Source organism: Mesitornis unicolor, unplaced genomic scaffold (assembly GCF_000695765.1).
Source record: "Mesitornis unicolor isolate BGI_N332 unplaced genomic scaffold, ASM69576v1 scaffold21169, whole genome shotgun sequence".
Classification (NCBI taxonomy): domain Eukaryota; kingdom Metazoa; phylum Chordata; class Aves; order Mesitornithiformes; family Mesitornithidae; genus Mesitornis; species Mesitornis unicolor.
The window spans coordinates 4,627-26,257 of NW_010209543.1; the positions used below are offsets into that span (position 1 = coordinate 4,627).

At 35.6% G+C, this 21,631-nt stretch overlaps 1 protein-coding gene across 1 annotated transcript; it reads left to right on the top strand.

Moving 5' to 3' along the window:
* Positions 1–882: 882 nt before the first annotated feature.
* Positions 883–21,600, top strand: DMXL1 (Dmx-like 1; the record flags this gene model as incomplete). The annotated part of the gene is made up of 21 exons (XM_010192911.1): positions 883–934; positions 1,012–1,224; positions 1,873–2,126; positions 2,226–2,910; positions 3,438–3,559; positions 4,115–4,204; positions 4,518–4,620; positions 5,828–5,944; positions 7,234–7,458; positions 8,150–9,847; positions 10,410–10,520; positions 11,830–11,999; positions 13,216–13,313; positions 13,755–13,920; positions 14,707–14,959; positions 16,602–17,683; positions 17,927–18,118; positions 19,311–19,387; positions 19,575–19,702; positions 20,875–21,123; positions 21,487–21,600. Coding segments are annotated over exons 1-21 (6,199 nt in total), but the record flags the coding sequence as incomplete, so codon positions are not given.
* Positions 21,601–21,631: the final 31 nt, after the last annotated feature.

Below are 21,631 nucleotides of genomic sequence, written 5' to 3' on the forward strand. Positions count from 1 at the left end.
CTTTTGGGTCTTTCTTTGGTCTGCGTGCTCTCAGTTATTGTTTTAGGTTAGACTGGAGGAGAGGTAATTCAAAGCCATTACTAGCTTTGAAAAGAAAATAAAATTGGAGTAAAAAGTATTTTGTCTCCCAGGGCATGGAATTTTAAGTAATGCTGCATAAATAGGGAGCAGAAGGAGGAAGAGAATATGTATAGAGACTTCTAGGTGGGAATTAAATTCCACTCCCTGGAAATGTTCAAGGCCAGGTTGGTCAGGGCTTTGAGCAACCTGGTCTGGTGGGAGGTGTCCCTGCCCATGGCAGGGGGGTTGGACTGGATGATGTTTAAGGTTCCTTCCTACCCAAAGCATCCTATGATTATAAATGCAGGTAGAGCTTTTAGCATGTTGCTGTATGGCTCATTTGTGGAAACTGCAGTAAATCACCTAGCTGCTTTTTAACCATGCTTAATTTAGATGATGTTACTCTGCAGCAGTCTGATACTTGCTTCTGTCACTTGCTTTGTGATTAGTACTTTATTTTTCATAGCCACCTGGTACACCAGGTAGCATCATAGGACACTGTAAAATAAAGTAACCAAATCCATAAGAATCAGGAATCCTGGCTTTATGTGATGGTGTTACAGAGGACATCATCTTTTTGTTAGTGTAATCCCTGTCATAGATAGTCCTTAACTGCAGCCTCTATTGTAGACTGAATGTTGGGAAATTATGCTTAAATTATTTGGTTCTTACTGAGCTGTAGTAGCAAAAGACAAGGTAAATGAATGTGTACAGACAGTATTACATCATGAAGGTGTAACAGTGCATACTGTAATCCCAGTGTAAGCATACCAAGAGCCTACCTGTGGTAGCAGTCAAGCAATTTAATACTAAAAGTAGATGATGTTGGTGAAAGGAATGACAAGGGGAGTACACTTAATGTATGTCTTTGATGGTAAGGTTTCTGCTTAAAAACAATTTCTCTTAAAAGATTTTTTGGTTTTCAAAATTGTCAATATATTTTTCTGGTAGATATTCCTCTACTCCCTTCTATCACATCTCTGAGTCTTGGTGAAAATGAAGAAAAAAGTGGACCTTTTGTTGTGCACTGGCTACACAACAAAGAACTTCATTTTACCTTGTCCATGGAAGTATTTCTGCAACAACTTAAAAAGAGTTTTGAGCATCATTCTCCTGAGACTAACACTGAGGAATCTAATCAAATGGATGGCAGATCAGAAGAAGGTAAAAATCTTACTATAGACAGATGGCTTCCATTTTACAAAGCAATTTGTAACGTTCTTTCATGTGAAGTAAGAGGTGGGCGGTGTGACATGTAAGGATACAGACAGATTGCAGTGGCATTTCTATGCATTTCCTTCTCTTGTGCTGGAAGTACATAAATGACTTATAAAAATTTGTATCTAGAAATTCTGAATTCTTTTATGGTGGTTTCAAAGGTTTTGAGATAGTTATGCTGAAAACTGCTTTATTTACTTCGGCTGACGTGGAAGCCTTTGCAAGAAAGTATGTTATTTTAACATTAACGAAGCAACCTTAGAAATTACTTTTTTTGTTTTTAATATTAATGTATACTTAATTTAAATAGCTTTATTCTGTAACTTAATGTATTCAATTACCTTTATTTTTTTCTCCATTTCATATTAAAATTATTTCAGATTACAGTAAACTATTTTGGTTTGTTAGTCATTTACTGAAGGCCACTTCAGATTTCTGGTTAAAATTTTCATAATTTTAAATTTGTGTTTATATGAGTGATTTATAAATGGCCTGAAAGGTGTTCTAGTGCCTGAATAACACTGCTTGCTATGCTTCTGCTTTTGAATATTATATATATGTGTGTATATATATATATATCTTTGTGTGTTGTAGAAGCTGATGAAAATGGAGATGAACAAAAAGGAAACCAGGAAAAGAAGGAACTGTGTGATGAGAAAACTACTCCGAATTCAAGCCTTGTTCCTTTATCTTCTGCAATTATTGATCACGAAATTGAAGTACTACTTTCTGAATGGAATAAAAATGCTGACATGCTATTCAGTATACATGCTATAGACGGTTCACTGCTGGTATGGCATGTGGACTGGCTAGATGAATACCAGCCTGGCATGTTTCGCCAGGTGCAGGTACTTTATTTTTTCTGGATTATGCTTTATTGTTCAGTGAGAAGTATGATGAGAAAATAGCTTTAATACTTATTCTTTCTCCCTTCCTTAAAATTCCAGGTGTCGTTTGTCTCGAGAATTCCTGTTGCGTTTCCAACAGGTGATGCAAACTCTCTTTGCAGAAGTATAGTGATGTATGCTTGTACCAAAAATGTGGACTTAGCTATTCAACAGGGCAAACAAAAGCCTCCTGGCCTTACACGATCTTCATCTATGCTTATCTCTTCTGGACACAGTAAATCAACCAACAGTTTAAAACTAAGTATCTTCACGCCCAATGTTATGATGATTTCCAAACATGCAGATGGGTCATTGAACCAATGGCTAGTGAGTTTTGCTGAGGAATCTGCTTTTTCAACTGTACTCAGTATTTCACATAAATCCCGATATTGTGGTCACCGTTTTCATCTTAATGACTTGGCTTGCCACTCAGTATTACCACTGCTGCTTACAACCTCACATCACAATGCTCTAATTTCACCAGATGTTGAGAATGCAAAACAGGCAAATGATTCTTTAAAGTCTCAGGAGTCACCACTAAGGCTTCAAAGTAGAAGCAATGCAAATATAACTTCCCAGGATCCGAATGCAGTTTACAGTGAACTTATTCTTTGGAGAGTTGACCCTGTTGGGCCTTTGTCCTTCTCTGGTGGAGTTTCTGAACTTGCTCGGATCAATTCCCTCCATGTTTCAGCTTTTTCTAATGTTGCATGGCTGCCCACACTTATACCCAGCTATTGCCTCGGTGAGTTTCATTTCCTGATTTGTGAAGTGTTGAAGAATAAAAGTAATATGACCTAATAATGCTATTAAGTAGATAATGTAGATATACTTGAATGCATCAGAAAAATGTTAAGCATGGATCCTTTACTTTACAAATTTCTGAGGTGCTGGTACTTGGAAATTGTTCATTCCTGTTTGAAGAATTGCTGTGTTCTTTTGCCTTCTTTTATGTATTTGATATTTTGGGAGCTATTGCAGTGAAGTTTTTAGATGCTGGTGCATACTTCAGAGCATGTTGAACACTTAAAAGTGGAGGTAGATACTGTTCTGGTTTGCAAATGGGATTCTCATTTCCTTTCATTTACTGTGATATGGTTGCTGAGTGTAGCATTAAACTTTGTAGTTCTTGCTTATGAACAGAAATTAACACAAGAGGAGTTTTTTATGATACATTGTTTTCTCTCATATCTTCAAAATTGCCACTTGCCAAAAAAAGGGAGCAAATTGTTGTTTGAGTATTTGAACACGTTTTGCATTTTTCTTTTTCAGGTGCATACTGTAATTCTCCAAGTGCCTGCTTTGTGGCTAGTGATGGACAGCATTTGAGATTATATCAAGCTGTAATAGATGCTAAGAAACTTTTGTGTGAGCTCTCCAATCCAGAAATTTCTGTAAGTGAAAAGCTGTCTCAAGTTTTTGGAGGTTGGAACTTAATTCAGTAGCACTAGTTTCAGACTTGTTAACTGATTAAGCTGCTTGCTGAGCATTTCACAGGTTATGGTAGTTCAGCTCTGCTTGTTAAAACAGATATGGTAAAGCTTTGTAGCATTGTAGCCATACTGCATTTCATTTCATATCAAACTCTGCATATTAAGCCAGGTCAGTGTGTGGTTGGGAAATACTTCTGTAATAACAGAGCAACGAACTGTGCGTGGTGTGCATTGTCCATCCTAAGGAAAATTTGAGGTGACGATGCAGCTTGAGTAAAGGACAATGAAGTGCTGAATGTGAAGCTTTCCAGATGTTCTTGGCACTTCTCAGCCATCAAAAACAATGCGGCTCTTGATAAAACTGTGAATATTACCTGTGTTCTTGGTGGATCACAAGCAGTGTATATTTAATGCTTTAGGTAACATTTGCATAGTGATATTGCACTTAGCAGGCTGTGTCAGAGAAATGCCCAAAACTGAGTTAACAGTACTATCTCACTGACTCTTTTTAAACAGAAATATGTCGGTGAAGTTTTTAACATCGTAAGTCAGCAATCTACAGCTCGCCCAGGATGTATCATTGAACTGGATGCTATCACAGAGCTTGTAAGATTTATTTATTTTTTCTGTTCTCATTTTATACCGTAATTTGCTTGTTAAGAAGATGTTAATAATAAAGGTTATGCCTGTAGCTCTCCTTCAGGTAAAGATGAGGTATCTAAGGATTGATGCTGACATCTTGCTTTTGGTTTCATAGTACCTATAAATGAAAAGAGTGTGAGTAATGAAGGTGCATTTTCTGGAAAAGTCTTTCATTGATGTGTATAACATATCAAGTTACAAGCTCCCATGTTAGAGAGCATTCTTGAATAATATAGTCCCTGATGTTAACTTCTTGTGTGTGTTTTTCCTTTCTTAGCATGGCAGGAAAACACAGTTATTCCATGTTTTTCAAGAAGATTTCATTTTAAATAACCAAGAGAAGGAAATAACTGAAAAGAAGAACAACTTATCAGACTCTGGTAAAGAATTTGTTTTCATAGAACATTGAAGACAAAGTACTGTATTTTTCATTCTACAAAGGAAAGATAACTTGTTATACAGCTTTGTGGAATCAAATTTTAGATAAAGTAGCTTAATTCACGAGTTACCCATCATATACTGTGTTAATCATTCCGTTGCTGATACCTTTCTTAAATGAAGGGAGAAGAGTTCTAAACATAGAGCCTGTAGCTGTAGGGTATGACATAAACAAAGTTTATTGCATCCTTTCATGGTGAATGTATTACATAGGGTGAGTACTGCTGCTTAGGTCTTGTGTAGTGTATAAACCATGCCAAAGAAATCCCTCCAAATCACAACTATAAAATACAGTAGTATTAGTAGTGTGTGGACTTACAGGTCTTATGGCTGATCTGAATTAATCTGGTATAAATGATGAGTTTTCCTTGGTGGAGTGGGTCAGTGTTTGTTTATAGGCATCTCAATTTTTGTTCTGTTCCAATGAATTAATGTGGAAGAAAACAGTGAGAGTTTGTGTCAAGTTTGTGATACCAAATCCTCTGCAGTAGTAAAGGGAATGCTGAATAAAAGGAGGTGAAGTTGTGTAAAAATGTCAAAATACTGCATAATAACCTGGTTATTGGTTAACACTTAGGGAAATATTATCTGAACCATCTGTACACAGTGATCAACTCTGAATTAGATGTTTCTAGTTGAGAGAGATTGGGAGTAATGGAAGTAATCTATGAAAACGTCAACGTAACTTTCAGTAGAGGCCAAAAAACACAAATGGGGTGTTGAAAATTAGGAGTAACATAGAGAACAAAAAGAAGTGTTGCTCAACAGCACAAGTTTGTTGTATGTTTTAGTATGATATGCAGAAAGGACTGAAAAGAAATAGGGAAGCTATTTGATCTTAGAGGATATGTGTTCTGAAGGTCTGTATGGATTGCTGCCATGTAGGAAATTGGGCTAAATGGACCCTTTGAAAAACTGCAAATTAGAAGCATATCATTTGCATACATTCTGATTTGAAAGTGTTTTCTAGTACTTTAAAGCTCTTTAGTTTTAAAGACTTCTTTTTAATGCAGCATATAAATATTTAGGTCATGTTGTTTTTAAAAACATAACAAATTCACTTACAGTAAAAATTTTCCTACAGTAAAACATTTAGTTCTGCTTTCAGATGAATAACCACTAATATCTTCTTGTTCTGAATTTCATCAGGAAACCATCGGAATGGATTCTCTGAAAAATTCTACTTAATAGTAATAGAGTATACTCAGAACCATTCATTACTACATATGTGGCATTTGCATTTGAAGTCAATTCCTGTCTCAGTAGGTAAGCTTGCTTTCTTCTAGTTTTCTGTTTAAAAAAAGACACTATCACGTTAATATTTTCTGCTATTCAGTGTATTCTAAATTGCATTTCGGCTTTTAAAAATAATCAGCAATTCTTAGATTACAAGCTTACTTCACAATCCATTCTTTCTTGGTTAGTTCTTAATCTTCAGAATGTTGAAGCTTTTGAGTTCATCTTGAGCCCAAAGTTTAGTATTTTTTGTACCTTCTAAGGACAGATATATTTATCTGATTTTAATACAGCCTAGCAGTTTGGATGTTTGCTTCTCAGAAGTTTTTGTTCTGCAATTTTTGAGTTTGCATGTCCATTCTAAATTGGACCATAGTCCGAAGTATCTAAACATCAGAGATACAATTTTATGAGCATTTTTGAAATTCTGAAATCTGCTGGTTCTCCTTCAGACTACCAAGCTATCACAAAAACTATAAAACTTTTTAAGTAAACTAAAATAAACTTCAGTAGTTTTCTGTTAGTGTTTAAAGATTTCAAGAAAACAGAAATTTGGCATTCGCAACATGCCAAAGTGATCTTTTATAGTGCATGTTTGTGTAATTTAAGTCAAATCGGTACTTGTCTTGCTTTCAAAGGCAAAATGTCTCCAGTTATTTTAAGTATTATTGCAATTAATTTACAAGTTTGTGAGAAGGCTTAAAGACCCAAATTTTCTAATCTGCTTATATGAGAACCTTAATGATAATGATAAGGTTGCTTTTCAACCAGCTTATTGGCAGTTTTCATGTTCCAAATCAATACTTCAGCTGTTTAGAGTTGTTTTGGTTTTGTTTTTTTTTAAAGTATTATGTTATTTATATCACATAATCACAGAGATCCTACAATTTAAGGAAATGTATTAATAAAATTTCTGAAAAATATGTTTTCCCAACTTGGAAGATAAGACATGGAGGTCTTAGTGTAATTTTCTGTAGCTGCAGGTATTTTGTGCTTCATAAAGCATTAACTTCTGTGGATAACCACATGCATAACCTCTTTCATTTGTAGTTTTGGTGTTTCTGGTTACAGTTTGATTATTTCAAGTCTGAAGAGTTTAAAGCTGTAACTTCTCAGCAGTTCTAGAATTTCAGAAGTATTTAATCTGAGAGGTGTTCTTTAAATCTGAATGTAGAAATGCATTTCATTAAAATGAAAGTAAAATTTTAAGTCATTTTTCTTTCTGAAACTTTTAAGATTACTAAAATTACTACTTAGGTTAAAAGAAATAATTGACTTTTTAAAATTGACAATGCAGTTTTAATGACAAACTTTTTTAGATGAAAGGATAGATTCAAATACACCTGAAGCAGCAGCACAAAGAGAAGAAATGTATTCTTCACCAGATCCAGAGAAGATCCAATCATCCTTCTCTCCAAAGTATCAGGCCTGTAGAGCAAACCTTCAGAGCACCAGCTGGCTTACGCTGTCTTCCAAAATGGTGTATAGTCAAGAGCTGAATTTGCCAGAGGGAGTTGAGATAATAAGTGTAAAGCCATCAGCAGGTTTGTAATTTTTTTTAAAAGAATAAAATAAAGAATCTTTGCCTTTATGCCTGGTCTTAAAATAGAAACAAAGTAATATTAAGTTTGGTAGTTGAAATTAAAGCACTTGTAGGTCGATCCAGAAGGTTTGCTGAAATTTGCTCCCCTGACTTTATAGCTTTACTGTGGAACTAATTCTAAAATAAAGCTTTTATTTAAGGTATAATGTTTATTGAATTCCAGATTCTTGCAGCAAAACAAACTATAGAAACACAAATTTGTTTTTCTTGCAGTAAAAGAAACTACAGAAACACAAATTTGTTTTTCCAGTCATTAATGAAAATTTTTGTAGAATCTCATCTTAAATTTTAAGCTTTCATCAGTAATCTTTTTCCAAAAAATATTTTACAAAGATTTTTAGATTTCTGAATGGGAAATGTTTGATGAGAGAAATTATAGATATTAATATTCAGGTTTAAATCATGTGACTTGACTCCTCTCTAGAGCATTAAATGGAAACAAAGGGTAAAGTGGTTTCATAGTATTTTTTGTCATGGTGTGTCCTTTGTGCGGCCCTGTAACAACCCCCTTCAAGGAAGTGCTAGTATTTTTTGTTTCACAATAATACATGATAAATGAATAAAAACTTATTTACTTTTTTGCTCAGTTTTTAATATTTCCCCCAGTAAAAGTGGATTTTATTTCGTTTCAGGACATCTTAGTTCTTCTTCCATATATCCTGTTTGTCGTGCACCATATCTGCTGGCTACTTCATGCTCTGATGGAAAAGTTCGGTTCTGGAGATGCAGAGTTACCACTGAATCATCAGCTTCTTCTATGCCAGAACAGAGTGCACATAGCTATGTTACATATGTGTGGGAAGAATGGCCATTACTGATTGAGGATGGACGTCTTAATAGTAGTGCTATTAATGTTCCTGGAAGGCCAACTGAAGTTAGCTGTGCACACACAAACAGATTAGCTGTAGCATACAAGCAGGTACCATCTAAAACCAGTGATTTTTCTCAAGATTTTATAATGCATGTTAGTATTTTTGAATGTGAATCTACAGGGGGTTCTTCCTGGATTCTAGAACAGACTCTTCATTTAGATGAGATAGGCACCATGTTAGACTCTGGTGCTAGTACTGATAGTCATTTAGTGGCATGTAACCGACAAGATGTTTCTGTCTCTCATTATGAGAATATTATGCCCAGCACTAAGCACTTAGTACACTTAGATTGGATGTCTAGGGAAGATGGTTCACATATCCTAACAGTGGGAATTGGCTCAAAACTTCTTATGTTTGGTCAGCTGTCTGGGAAAATGCAAGAACAAAATGGTAAGGAGATTGTAGCGATCTCCCATAGTGGCAGTACGAAGGCTACAACTCTTTCTAAGTTTGTTCTGCTGCGTTGTGTTGACTTGGTTTCATCTGTAGAGGGATCACCTCCTTTTCCAGTCTCCTTGTCTTGGGTCCGTGATGGCATTCTTGTAGTTGGAATGGATTGTGAAATGCATGTTTATTCCCAGTGGCAGTCTCCTTCCAAGCAGGAACTAGTTAGTACAGATTCTTATGGTGGAAGTATGCCATGTATATCTAGCTTAATGAAACAAAGCCAGTCAGCTGCCTCAAGTCTGCATCCACCAAAGCGAACTTTGACCAAATCTATGACCAGCCTTGCACAGAAACTTAGTGGGAAAAGATCTGCTTGTGATCTGTCTACAGAAATGGAAGATTCTGGTCTTTTTGAAGCAGCTCATACATTATCTCCCACATTACCTCAGTACCACCCATATCAACTGTTGGAACTCATGGATCTTGGTAAAGTACGTAGAGCAAAAGCCATTCTGTCCCATCTGGTGAAGTGCATTGCTGGAGAAGTTGTTGTTATAAATGAATCTGAACCTAATCATGATAAGAGGCACAGATCTCTGACCATCAGTGCTAGTGGAAGTACTGCAAGAGATCCCAAAACATTCAGCAAAACTGAGGCTAAGGACTATATTGAAATAGACTCTGTTCCACCATTGCCTTTGTATGCTCTGCTTGCTGCAGATGAGGATTCATCTTATTCCTGTACAGAGAAGTCTAATAATCCGAATAGTCAAAATAAAATAGATATGCCCAATGACAATTATGAAGATCTCTTTCATAGTGCTGTTGTAAGTACAGATGAACTTGTTACATTTGATGCAGATGAAGACACTTCAAAACCAAAAGTCATCGATCTTTCTCAGTATAGCCCAACTTACTTTGGACCAGAGCATGCTCAAGTTCTTTCTCGTCACTTGCTTCATTCAAGCTTGCCAGGTCTGACTAGGATGGAACAAATGTCATTGATGGCCTTAGCAGATACAATTGCTACTACCAGTACTGACATTGGAGAAAGCAGAGACAGAAATCAGGGTAAGCAGTCTGTTCTAAGTTAAATGCATTACTGTGCTTCACAACCTTTTATGGGAGTTTTTTCTATTTTGGAATATTTTTGTGGCTTATAAAAGCATATACTGGTTTTGTTTCATAGCGTAGCCTGTGTTATTTACTGTGCCTTCACAGTATTTACTGTTTAACTAACGTTTCAAGATTTCAGACCTCCATAAGATCAAATTTTGTATTGCTGTTAATGTCAGTGTTGCTCTATCAGTTCACATGCTGTAATTGATTTTAATTCACTTTTGAAGAGACAGCTTTCTTAATGGCCAATGTTTGTTGCATTATGTAGATTGAGAAATAAGTTTATGGATTTTTTTTATATGTAACACTTTTTCTGTTTCTTGTATTAAGACCAAATAACTTCAAAACATTTTATATTTGAAATTTTCCTATTTTCTTTTCCTTGAAGGGAAGAGCTATGAATTAAACTATTACATTTATGAATGTAAAGTGTTATTAGTCACAGAATTGTAAGACACCTAATAGCTGCTTTTAGTATTTTCTCTAAAGTGTGTATGAAAATATTTAATTCCAGGTGGAGAAACTCTTGATGAGTGTGGTTTAAAATTTTTATTGGCTGTTCGGCTTCACACATTTCTAACAACTTCACTTCCTCCTGTACATCGAGCTCAACTGCTTCATCAAGGTAACTGATGTGTTTTCTTAGATGAGGTGATTCTTAGTGACATAGCTTTGCATTTGATTGCTGTGCTGTTGACATGCCTCTGCAAAATCAATGAGTTATTTTGTTGTGTTTGTTGTGGTTTTTTTTAAAGTATTGTTGAATAGTAAGGTATGCCAGAGAAGAAAATGTTTGGTTTAGGTAGGAGTCTTGGAACTGAAGTGATTTTTTTTTTCTGACCATTTTTTTTTAGTTTTAATTTTTCCTATTTCCACAAAAGAACTGGCTTTTTTGTACTTCTGGTACCAACCTTCTACAGGAATAATGCAGTAAAAAATAGAGTACGTATCTACTTAGTTTTGTAAAACATAATTGGAAAAAAAAATCTTAACAGACTACTCGGACTTTAAATGGTTTTTGTAGACTTACTGTAATTATCCAGTGAACTATGTCAAATAGTTTTCTTTTGTATAAGTAGTTCTTTTTTAAGTAGTTCCAACCTGCTATTGCAGACAACAGAATGAGATGGATTTGATTAGGCCTAATCAAATCTAATGGACTAACTGTGATTGCTTCTTTACCCTTTTGTTATTCAGCATGACAGTTGGTGGCATTTCCAGTCTTGTGGCTTGTCACCCCTCAGCTGCATCAGAGATTGGAATTTTCCTGGACTGCCACAGAGTACTGCTGAGTTAGCTCTCTGATGGAGTACTTTTAGCTGAGATACTTTGCCTTCTGCTGAGCTCAGAAATTGATGAAAATATGAAGTGCCTCCAAGGCACCTGCAGATGTGTAGTTGAGTGTGTCTCTGCAAAGCATCATCTCCTGGCCCACACCAGAGTTGCAGTTATCCATAGCCAGCTATGCTTCTGCTTAGTAATTGCTGTCTTCCAGTTTTCCTTTGTATCTCTATCCTCAGACCTGTTTTCTACTGTGATTATCTGAAACTTTGCATTTTCTAATCCAAGTCAAAATAGTGAACCTGCCTTTCAAGACTTTGAAAAGCTTAATCAGTATGTATCATGGCTAATCTTAATGCCACTCACTATAAATATGTTTTAAGCTTCACTAAGTAACTCTGTTCTTTGCAAACTTACATGAAGAGTTTGCAGGTGAAGTTTTTTCATCTGTATTAGCTTTCTGTAGTATTTGATATGCAGTGCTTACAAATATTCTTAAATTTCTGTTGCTTCATCAGCAATGCACTTAGCCTAAATAAACAATTCAACCTTCTTCCCTTCTCCACCCACTTGAATTCAGATTCTGAATTATTTTATTAATTAATCTCTTTTATTGTTTGTTGGTTTGGTTTTTTTAATTGCTTATTTTGTAGGCTTATCTACTAGTCATTTTGCCTGGGCATTTCATTCAGTAGCAGAAGAAGAGCTACTGAGCATGCTACCTGCAATGCAGAAAGAAAATCCAACATGGTCAGAACTCAGAGCTATGGGTATAGGATGGTGGGTTCGAAATATCCATAGCCTGCGGAGATGCATAGAAAAGGTAAACATAGAATTCTGAAACAAAATTATCAAACTTTTTTCAAACAGCTGTCCTCTGGAGTTTACCTTCTATGTATGTGGTTTTAAATTTTTACATACATTCAATGTTTCTGAATGTTTTATGCTGTAATTTTTTTGTACATACAGTTTATTGTATGACTATGAACTTTTATATTTATCTATTTTTTAATACTTTAGATTTCAAATTCCAGTATGAAGTACATTTTGACATTTTAGATACTCCTTTTTGAAGGCAGCTGTATACATTGCTTATTGTAGATGCTCAAGATGCAGATTGACAACATAGGATTTTTTCATACCAAAATTAGGAAACAAGTTAGGCAAAAAGCTGTATTCAGAAATGCAGCAGTCTAAGATATTGTACATCTGTCTTGCAAATTGATACATATCCATGATAACAAAACCTTCTATTGTTTGGTTTAGTTGTGTTTTTTTGCTTGGTGGAGTTTTCTTGTTTTGTTTTTGGTTTTTGAGTGTTTTGATTTTTTCTTTAATACGTACTTTATTCATCACAGATGTGGCAGAAAGCCTAACCTCATTAGCACTTACTTTAAGCTCTTGAAAAAGCTAAGTGTGTTGAGCTAGAAAATTACTTTCACTAAAAAGCAAAAACTGGTAAAATGCCTGTCTCTACTTTTACATTTCTGCTTTTACTTTTCCATTTTCAGCAATTAATCATCATGTTATGAAACTTATCTCCCTTGCATTTAAGAAATTTTCGGTATTCTGGGCCTCCACTTAAGGTTACCTTACATGAGTCTTGTACTATTCTTGCTACCACTTGCCCCTTTTTCCTTTCCGATCTCCAAAAGTAATCTCCTCTAAACAACTTTTCTCCTGTTGTTACTGGTCCCAGCCTGTTCTTCAAGACTCCATCTGTCCTTTGATTACCAGAGCAACTAATAAATCAATTTTGTTATGATTTCGGGAAATTGTCAGATGTAAACATTCCTATCTGATCTGACAAAAATCTTCTTGAACTGAAAAAGCATAAGCTAAATGATACCAAACAAAAACAAGGGGTTGGAGCTGTGGTATTTTCACACGTTCTCATGTCAGACTTGTAGTGAGAGGAGGGGTTCTATATTAAAGAGAACTTCCAAGCATTATGAAGCATGGGATACCAGAAACAACAAGAATCCCATTTAAGCGTAATTTAAATTTTAGTTGTTTTATTTCTGTTGAACTGTCCGCAGGTCGCTAAAGCAGCCTTTCAGCGAAACAATGATCCACTTGATGCTGCCGTTTTCTACCTTGCAATGAAAAAGAAGGCTGTGATCTGGGGATTATATAGGTAGGAGACATGCAAGCTCTTACGTGGAGCTTTCATACTGTCTAGTGTAATTTTGGGAAACAAGTTGAGTGTGATGGTAATCTGAAAGAAGCACAGATGTTACCGTTACCATTGAAAGCTGATATTTGATTTCTACACTAGTTCGCTGCATTAAGTAGTTTTTAAGCTTGTTGTATTTACTGAGGTAATTCAGTTGCTGTTTTTGAAGGCAGATGCTTCAAGTTTTAGTCTCAAATCTACTGTATCAGGTTAACTGAAAATACCATTAGTTTTTGTATTTACTAAACTTTTGTTATTTGTAAATATGAAGTGTTCTATACTGCTAGTGTGGTGAAAGCCTCTGCATTTCCTAATGAAAATATCTCTAAAATTATACTGGCCTCTGAGGAAATGATGCATTTGGTAAAATATATATTTTCATAAATTATTTTCAATATGCAGGTCCCAAAAAGATACTAAAATGACACAGTTTTTTGGAAACAACTTTACTGAGGACAGATGGCGTAAAGCAGCATTAAAAAATGCTTTTTCTTTGCTTGGCAAACAACGTTTTGAACATTCTGCAGCATTTTTCTTATTGGCAGGACACTTAAAAGATGCAGTGGAGGTAATAAAATAAACATTTTGACCGTGATATTGTCCCAAACTTAGATATATATTGAATATATTGATACGACCCCTGAAGATCCTGTTTTGTTTGTACTTTTTCCCTCCCTGATCTCCTTCCCCTCTCCATGCGCTCACCCAGTCCCCCAGTTACTAGCAAATATAAATCCTTGTTCTTTAAATTTTGGTTCTGTTTTCTCTCTCATATTAGTGATATTAAAAGGTCCTATTAGTAATTTCTCCAGAATAGTACTAAGAGTCCTACCTACCATGAACTTGCTTTCAGATTGTCTGCTCTGCTCTGACAACATAGTTTTTCATTAGGAAGTTTCATATCTGAAAATGAAGGCTTTTTGACAGTGATATGGGTTGGCTTCTAGAATCCCTTCACAGAAACAATTATTTGGTGGGTCTGTTAGAACTGAAAAGTTGGGGAGAAATTAAGTGTCTTCGGTAATGAAGGATTTGTTCTGTAAAGCTTTATAACCAAAACATCCAGCTTCAAGAGGTGGCATGTGCACACTGGCAGTGATGTCAAGAATGAAGCCAGTTGATTTCAAAGATTTGTTGTCTTGTCAGAGTTTAAAGTGAAGAAATTGCAAATCAGATCTTGCATAAAATCATTGGCTATAGCTATTCTGCATAGTTTGTACTATTTTTTGATGAAATTGATAGACTTACTTATCCCATTCTGAACAGATTTCATGTTGTTACCTGTCTTGTGATCATTTTAACCAGAGGAGAAATTACATTGTTTGGTCTTGCAAATACATTTATTTTCACTTAGGTCTGCCTTGAAAAACTGAATGACATTCAATTGGCTCTGGTGATATCAAGACTTTATGAGTCAGAGTTTGAAGTATCTAGTACTTACAAATCTGTACTACAGAAGAGAATTTTGGGAAATGTGTTTCCTGGAAAAGAGAGCTCAGTAAATGTGCAGTGTGACCCTTTTCTGCGAAGTATGGCTTGCTGGATTTTGGAAGATTACAGCAGGGCTCTTGACGCTTTGATTAAACATTCTGTTGAAGATGAAGGAGGTAAGAATATGAGTATTTTGCTTGTTACATTGGTTTTAACTATTTGTTAATTTAAGTAGTAGTTTCTTAAAGTGTAGTCTGTCGGAGACCAGATACTGCACAGTTGCTCACCATTGCTACTAAATAACTTGCTGTAGCAATGTATGTGGTTTTTATAGTAAATGTGGTGACTGTGTTGTTACTATCCTGTATCCCATGAATGGAGTCTTCATTTATCCTTTAAGTATGTGGATATCAGGATAATGTGAATGACCCTATGGTGATGTGGCTGGTGGTTTTTTTTCCAGCACTGGCTGAAAGATAAAGAGACAAGGTAACTTCATTGGTTACTTTGACTCCATCACAACCTTGGAAAAAAATTCTGATTGCACAGTTACATAGCAGAGTATGGAAGACATGAGGTTTTTTAGCTTTTAGTCCTTAAAAAGAATGGTTTACCACAATGATAAATTACCATAGAAAGGATTCCAATATTTACTATAATACAAGGAGGTCCATATGTTGCCTGATATAGCATCCACGTCTCCTAAAGTGATTCTTTCCTTGTTCACTTGCTAGCTTTGTAGGCCTTCTAAGAGTCAGTTGTATTATTTCCTGAAGTTAATGTTCTCAAGGAAGTTAAATGTTAAGTTAAAAGTTTCAAGTTCCTAGTAGTTAGCATGCTAACTGTTTTCATTCCTGGCTATTGAGACACCTAATGGGGATAAATGAAGACTCAAGATCCCACATTCGTGTAATTTGTTTTAAAAACTGATTTCACTAGAAGTTACATGCCTCAGGTTAATCTTGAGCAAATGAGGATTAGTGTTTTCCATCTTGATCACCTCCTCCTGTGTAAAGTAATTTTTAAGTGTATTTCTTCAATCAGTTCAGTGGCTTGTTTGTGGTGTTTAGCTTTATTTTCTTACTTAAAAGGTGCTCTTTCATATATCTTTTCCTATTATCTGTAGTTAGTTGTGCCATAACTCTTAATAGAGGAAACAATGAGGGTCTATCTCAGCTAACCCAAACTCTTTGAAAGCTGTGTGCATCATCCTATGCTAATGCTTTAATCTTTTAAGGGATTTTTTTGATGTTGTTTTGGACATAACACTAAAATGTGTAGGTGTTGCACTGCTGTAAAATTCAATTATTTGTATGTAATACTTAATAAGTATAAATGTTATGTATTTCCTAATATTATTATAAGTTGCATTTTTGTTAAGCGGTGGACAAAATTAATAAGTAATCCAATATTTAAAAAATACTCTTTTAAAAAAATAAGTCTTCGGTAAGATGTAACATCTGATTGTCATTTATTAATGGAAACTTTAGAATCTAAATTGAATGGGAACATGGTCTTGTTTGACTGTAGTAGAAGTGGCCTGAGAGCAAGGAAAAGAAATGGCAGCTGTTTCAAGTTAAAGGTCTTTCCTGCTCTCCCACTCAAGCTTGTTTTTTTTAGTAGTGGTTAGTTTTGGCAATGTCCTCCCTCCCAAAACATTAAAATAAGGGTGCAAAGAAAGGTGAGAAGGAGGGGTGCAATGAAGTAGACATAGAATGAATGTTATGACCTAATAGCCTTCTAATGAACTTAGAACTTTGCAGATGGATGATTTCATGCAGAATAGTAGATTTTCCTCATGATGCAATATCTTTTCAGATGAAGAAGGTGGCTCATCAAGTTGTAACCCTGCAGTGTTTAACTTCTATAACTACTTAAGAACACATCCTCTCCTGCTGAGACGTCATTTTGGCTCTTTTGATACATCTTCCATGCACATTTACCTAACAGTAGAAAATGGATTAGCCGACAAAATCAACCTAGGCGAAAGACGACTGTTTTTCACCACTGCATATGCTCATCTTAAAGCTGGTTGTCCTATGTTGGCCTTAGAAGTGTTATCAAAGATGCCCAAAGTTGTCAAGAGGTCAAAGTCATTTTGTGGGTCCCCTAGTTTATTGGATACTAGTAAAGATTTCTCACCATCTTCTCCACTTAAAGAGCTAGAAACAAAGGAGCAATCTTCCAGTATTGATTGGTCACAACCAGTATTGAATGGTCTAGGTTCATCTTCAGATTTTTCATCAGGAAAACATTCAAGTTCAACTCTTTCCTTTGACTGCAGCCAACGAAGTCTGGTACTCCGAGATGAACACTTGAAACTACAGTCAGACAGTGATGAAAGTGAAGATTCTTCCCTGGTAATGAAAGACCTAAAACCTCTGAAGAAAGGTGAAAAATTATATGAAACAAGTTCTAGCTACACAGAATCTTTTAGTGTAGTTGATGACAAAGATATTCTAAGTCCATCAGAAGATATAATTTCAGCCCAGCTGAAGTTTAGAGCATGTCTGAAAATTCTTACTGTAGAGCTTCGTACACTGTCCACTGGTTATGAGGTAGATGGTGGGAAGTTGAGGTATCAGCTTTATCAGTGGCTTGAAAGAGAAGTGGTAGCTCTTCAAAAGACGTGTGATTATAGTGTTGAAGTAGAAGAGATAGATCCAGAAATTAGTGTGACACCAGAAAAAGCTACATTACATGAAAACACTGAAGATGTAGCTGACCAGCAAAAAAATTTGCTACAGAAAGAAGACTTTCAGAAAAGACATCAATGGCTTCTGAAATACCAGTCTCTCCTAAGAATGTTCCTTAGTTACTGTGTACTTCATGGCTCTCATGGTGGAGGTTTGGCATCTGTCAGAATGGAATTAATTCTGCTATTGCAGGAATCTCAGCAGGTATGTTGGAGAGCTTAGTTTGTTTTCTCTGCTTCAGTTTTGTTGTAGATTTTTTGTATGTGTTTCATATTATTATTGAAATTCCCTATTACAGCATGCATCTGTTTTTAACATATTCTGTTTTCTATAGGTTATGGGGTTTTTTTATTGTATAGAATCCCTTTCCCCTTTTTCAAAAGTTCTTCTGTTCCATTTAGGAAGCTGTACTATTATTCTGTGTGTGTTTTTCTTGTTTGTCTTTAGGAACAGTCAATACAGATACCTTCCAGCCCGCTACCAGAGCAAAGCTCCATACCTCTCCTATTTGCTTGCACAGCTAGTGCCAAAACAGTGGTGGCTAATCCATTGCTACATCTGGGTAACTTAACTCATGATATATTACATGCCATAATAAACCTTGATTCGCCACCTCATCCAGATACTCAGGACAATAAGGTGTGTATTTTTTTATAGTTGTTTGGGTTTGTTGTTGTTGTCATTGACCAGTTTGCTGAAGTCATGAATCTTCTCTGACACCCTAAAAACTGTCTGGTATCCAGTAAAACTGGGAAACAAGTATTTTCTGTAGTTCTTATCTTGAGCTAAAATAATGTTGATTGGTTATTACTTACTGTTGAGACGCTGACCGCCTGGTACAGCAGAAGTAGATTGGCCTCTCTCAGGACAGGATATTTGTCCAAGGTAACTTCTGTTATGGAAGACGTGTTGTACAACATTATCAGTGTCAGCCTTTGACTTTATGTCTATATAAGTTACTTCTGTTTTATTAATGGTAAACTTTGCATTTCACTTCTAGACATAAATAAAATTAAGTTCTGAATTATAAGAACAGATTGTCAGCAAAGTGCAGTAAACACAGTCTTTTATGTGAAACAGTATGTATGTTCATACATTAAAATACAGTCTGTTTTTCAAGTTATGTTTCTGAGGTGTTAAATCTTTTCTAGAGTTCTGTATATGTTAGGTCCCAGATCATATTTATTTTTACTACAGATTTCTAGAGAATGCTCAAGAGATTGTTCAGTTCCTACTTTGTACTTCATTTCAGAGGAAACAGACAAATAAATATAAGAAACTCTTTTTTAAAAAACTGATCTTTTTGATCAACTGATTCTCTAGCTCTTTATGTGTGTGTTGTGATACAGTAAGAAAAGTATCAGCTATGATAAAAATAATGATCAGCGTGATACTGAGTAAATTGTGTCTGAGAGCTACACAAGAATTGGGAAAAAACTTCAGTTGCATTATAATTTGCATTTTGAAGCAAAGCCTTTGTATTCTGAGCCAGCATATTGCTAGTGACCTAGGGTATAATCACTTATGACTACTCTATAGAGGTTTAATAAGTTGCTGTTTCCTAGTTGGAAACAGCAGCTAGAGATGATCTGTGATTATGGGTTGATGGGGTGGATAAGTGCTTCTCCATCCCTTTCATTGCAAAGTGAATTGATTTATCTGAAAGGAATTCTGAAGTGAGTGGCTTTGTAAGTGATTTTTTGCCGTAAGTGCTTATACCTTCCGTATTCAGCACTTGTTCCATTGTTACAAATCTGTATGCATGAAAGGCTATGATACTAACCACTGTTCATCCTGAGTGTAGTATGTTCTATAAAACTTTGTCTTACAGATATATGTAATGCATACCTTAGCAGCGTCACTCTCTGCTTGCATCTACCAATGTCTTTGTGATGGCCACAGCTACAGGTAAAGGTCTATGAAAAGTACTCTTTTAGAGCATGGTCAGTGCAATGTCTCACTGTAGTGATGGCATATTAGATGGTGTATCAGAAGGCAGTGCTCACACCTGCCTGTATTTGGAAAGGTTTATTACTTGAATAGTTTTAAACAACTTTTTTTTGTAAATACAACATCCCACTTTTCTGTTTCACAGCTCATTTCAAGCAAATCAGTTCACTGGAACAGTGTATCAGACAGTGCTATTAACACAGCACCATTCTCTAAGAACAGCAAGCTTAGAAGAAACAGTGACTCCAAATACATCACCTGCTCAGTGGCCAGGTATCAAGAGTTGATTTGTTTCTTTCCTCTCAAGGAAAACTTAATTCTCTGTATCCACCGTAAGAGCACATAGCTATGCTCCATACTCTCTAGTAGTATTTATAACAGCTGTGTAGTAAAAAGAAGTTCTGTAATAAAATGTTATCTTCACTTTTCAAAACCTGTAAACTAGTAATTCTGGTTATTCACTAAGTCAGGTTGGTTTATATTGGCTTTTCTTGCTGAAAAATGTTAGTGAGGGCTCTAGAAAAGGGCAAGTAAACAGAAAGTGGGGTGAAGTGTTGTCTTGTGCTGTACTTGCTCCCCCTGCAGGCAACAGATCAGTCTCAAAATGTGCACAGTCTCTTTATATGCACAAAGTGACGCAGTCAAGTCACATCTGAAACTCTACAACTTTTTGTGGAAGCATAAAAATACTACAATATGTTTAGCACTTGAGTGAAAGAACACTTGTCAGACAATGCGTAGTTCAAATTGGTGCCCATGATTTTTGGTTGATTTGACCACTAAAGTGAGAATATAGCATTTCAACTTAGTGTTATGCTGCAGTTATAAGCGTAACTGGTGAAACAAGCACCACAGGAAAGTCAATGAGCAAATTAGTGGTTTTATTTTATGTGTAGGATTTTGATGCTGTGTAAAAAAATTAAATAAATTTTAAATTTTAAATTTAATGTGAGGCACTGAATCAAAAGTAGCAAATAAACAGCAGACTCTTTGCTGAAAGAACTGAGGAGCAGCAGAGGAAAGAGCTTGAGACATGGGTGGAAGAAAGATTCATTAAGGTGATGTAACTAAATATTGTATAATGGAATTTCAGTACCAGAGAGTTGAATTAAAGCTGCCAGTGTTTTGTTTAAGATATACCCCAAAGTTTGAGTGCCTTTTTATGATTTCTCCCCTACTACTATTCTTGAGAAGTTGCTATATATTTCTTCAACTGTTAGTCCAAAATATGAAACTGAAAAGCTACAATACACTTGAAAATAAACAGCATGCCACTTTCTCCTGGAGTTTTCAATTCCCTCTAAAACTCAGAATTTTTCTACAGTGGAAGGTACTAAATAATGTAGGTTGCCAGTCAAAATACCCATGATAATCCAGAGGATGTTCACACACATGTAAAAGCTGGTTTTTTTGTTGTCTTGTTTTGTTTTTTTTTAAATGAACAGGAATAACAGCTCTAATACGTCTGTTGAATTCTGCGGGTGAGGAAGCCCAGCCAGGTCTCACAGTTTTACTTTGTGAAATTCTAACTGCAGTCTATCTGAGTCTATTCATCCATGGCCTAGCAACACATTCTAGCAATGAGTTGTTTAGAATTGTGGCTCATCCACTTAACAGCAAAATGTGGTCTGCTGTATTTGGAGGAGGAGCTCATATGACCAGCAGAGGACAACTGCAATTAAAGACAAAACCTGGTTAGTTCTATTTTACTTATATTTGTCTTCTGGGGTTTTTCAGAAAATTATGTACCTGCTGAAAGCTTAAGAGTAGTTGCTTTAAATAGTTTGTATTAAGTAAGAATTCAGTATGTTTTTAGATCTGCAAAGAAAAGCAAGGATCAAAAATTATTGGCGTAAATATTGTGTAGAAGAGAGTAAGAAGCAGAAGTGAATGTTACTAAAATAATGTTTCCAAGTAGCACAGCTACTTTAATGTGAGTTAATCTTAAAGAGAAAATTTTCAGTACTGTTACAGCCTAGTTTTAAAGTTTTCCAGTTCTTTCATAACAGGAATATATTCCCATTTTATGAATACAGTATGTTTTTTCTCTTTGGCAGGTAGGCACTTCCCAATGCCTAGCCCACATCAGGTAGTAGTGTTCTCCATGGAATGTGTGGGGTTTTCCAAATCCCTTACTGCCTTCAATACTCATAGTCCTACCAAATCTTCAGGCAAGATACTACATTTAGTACTAGGCCTCTA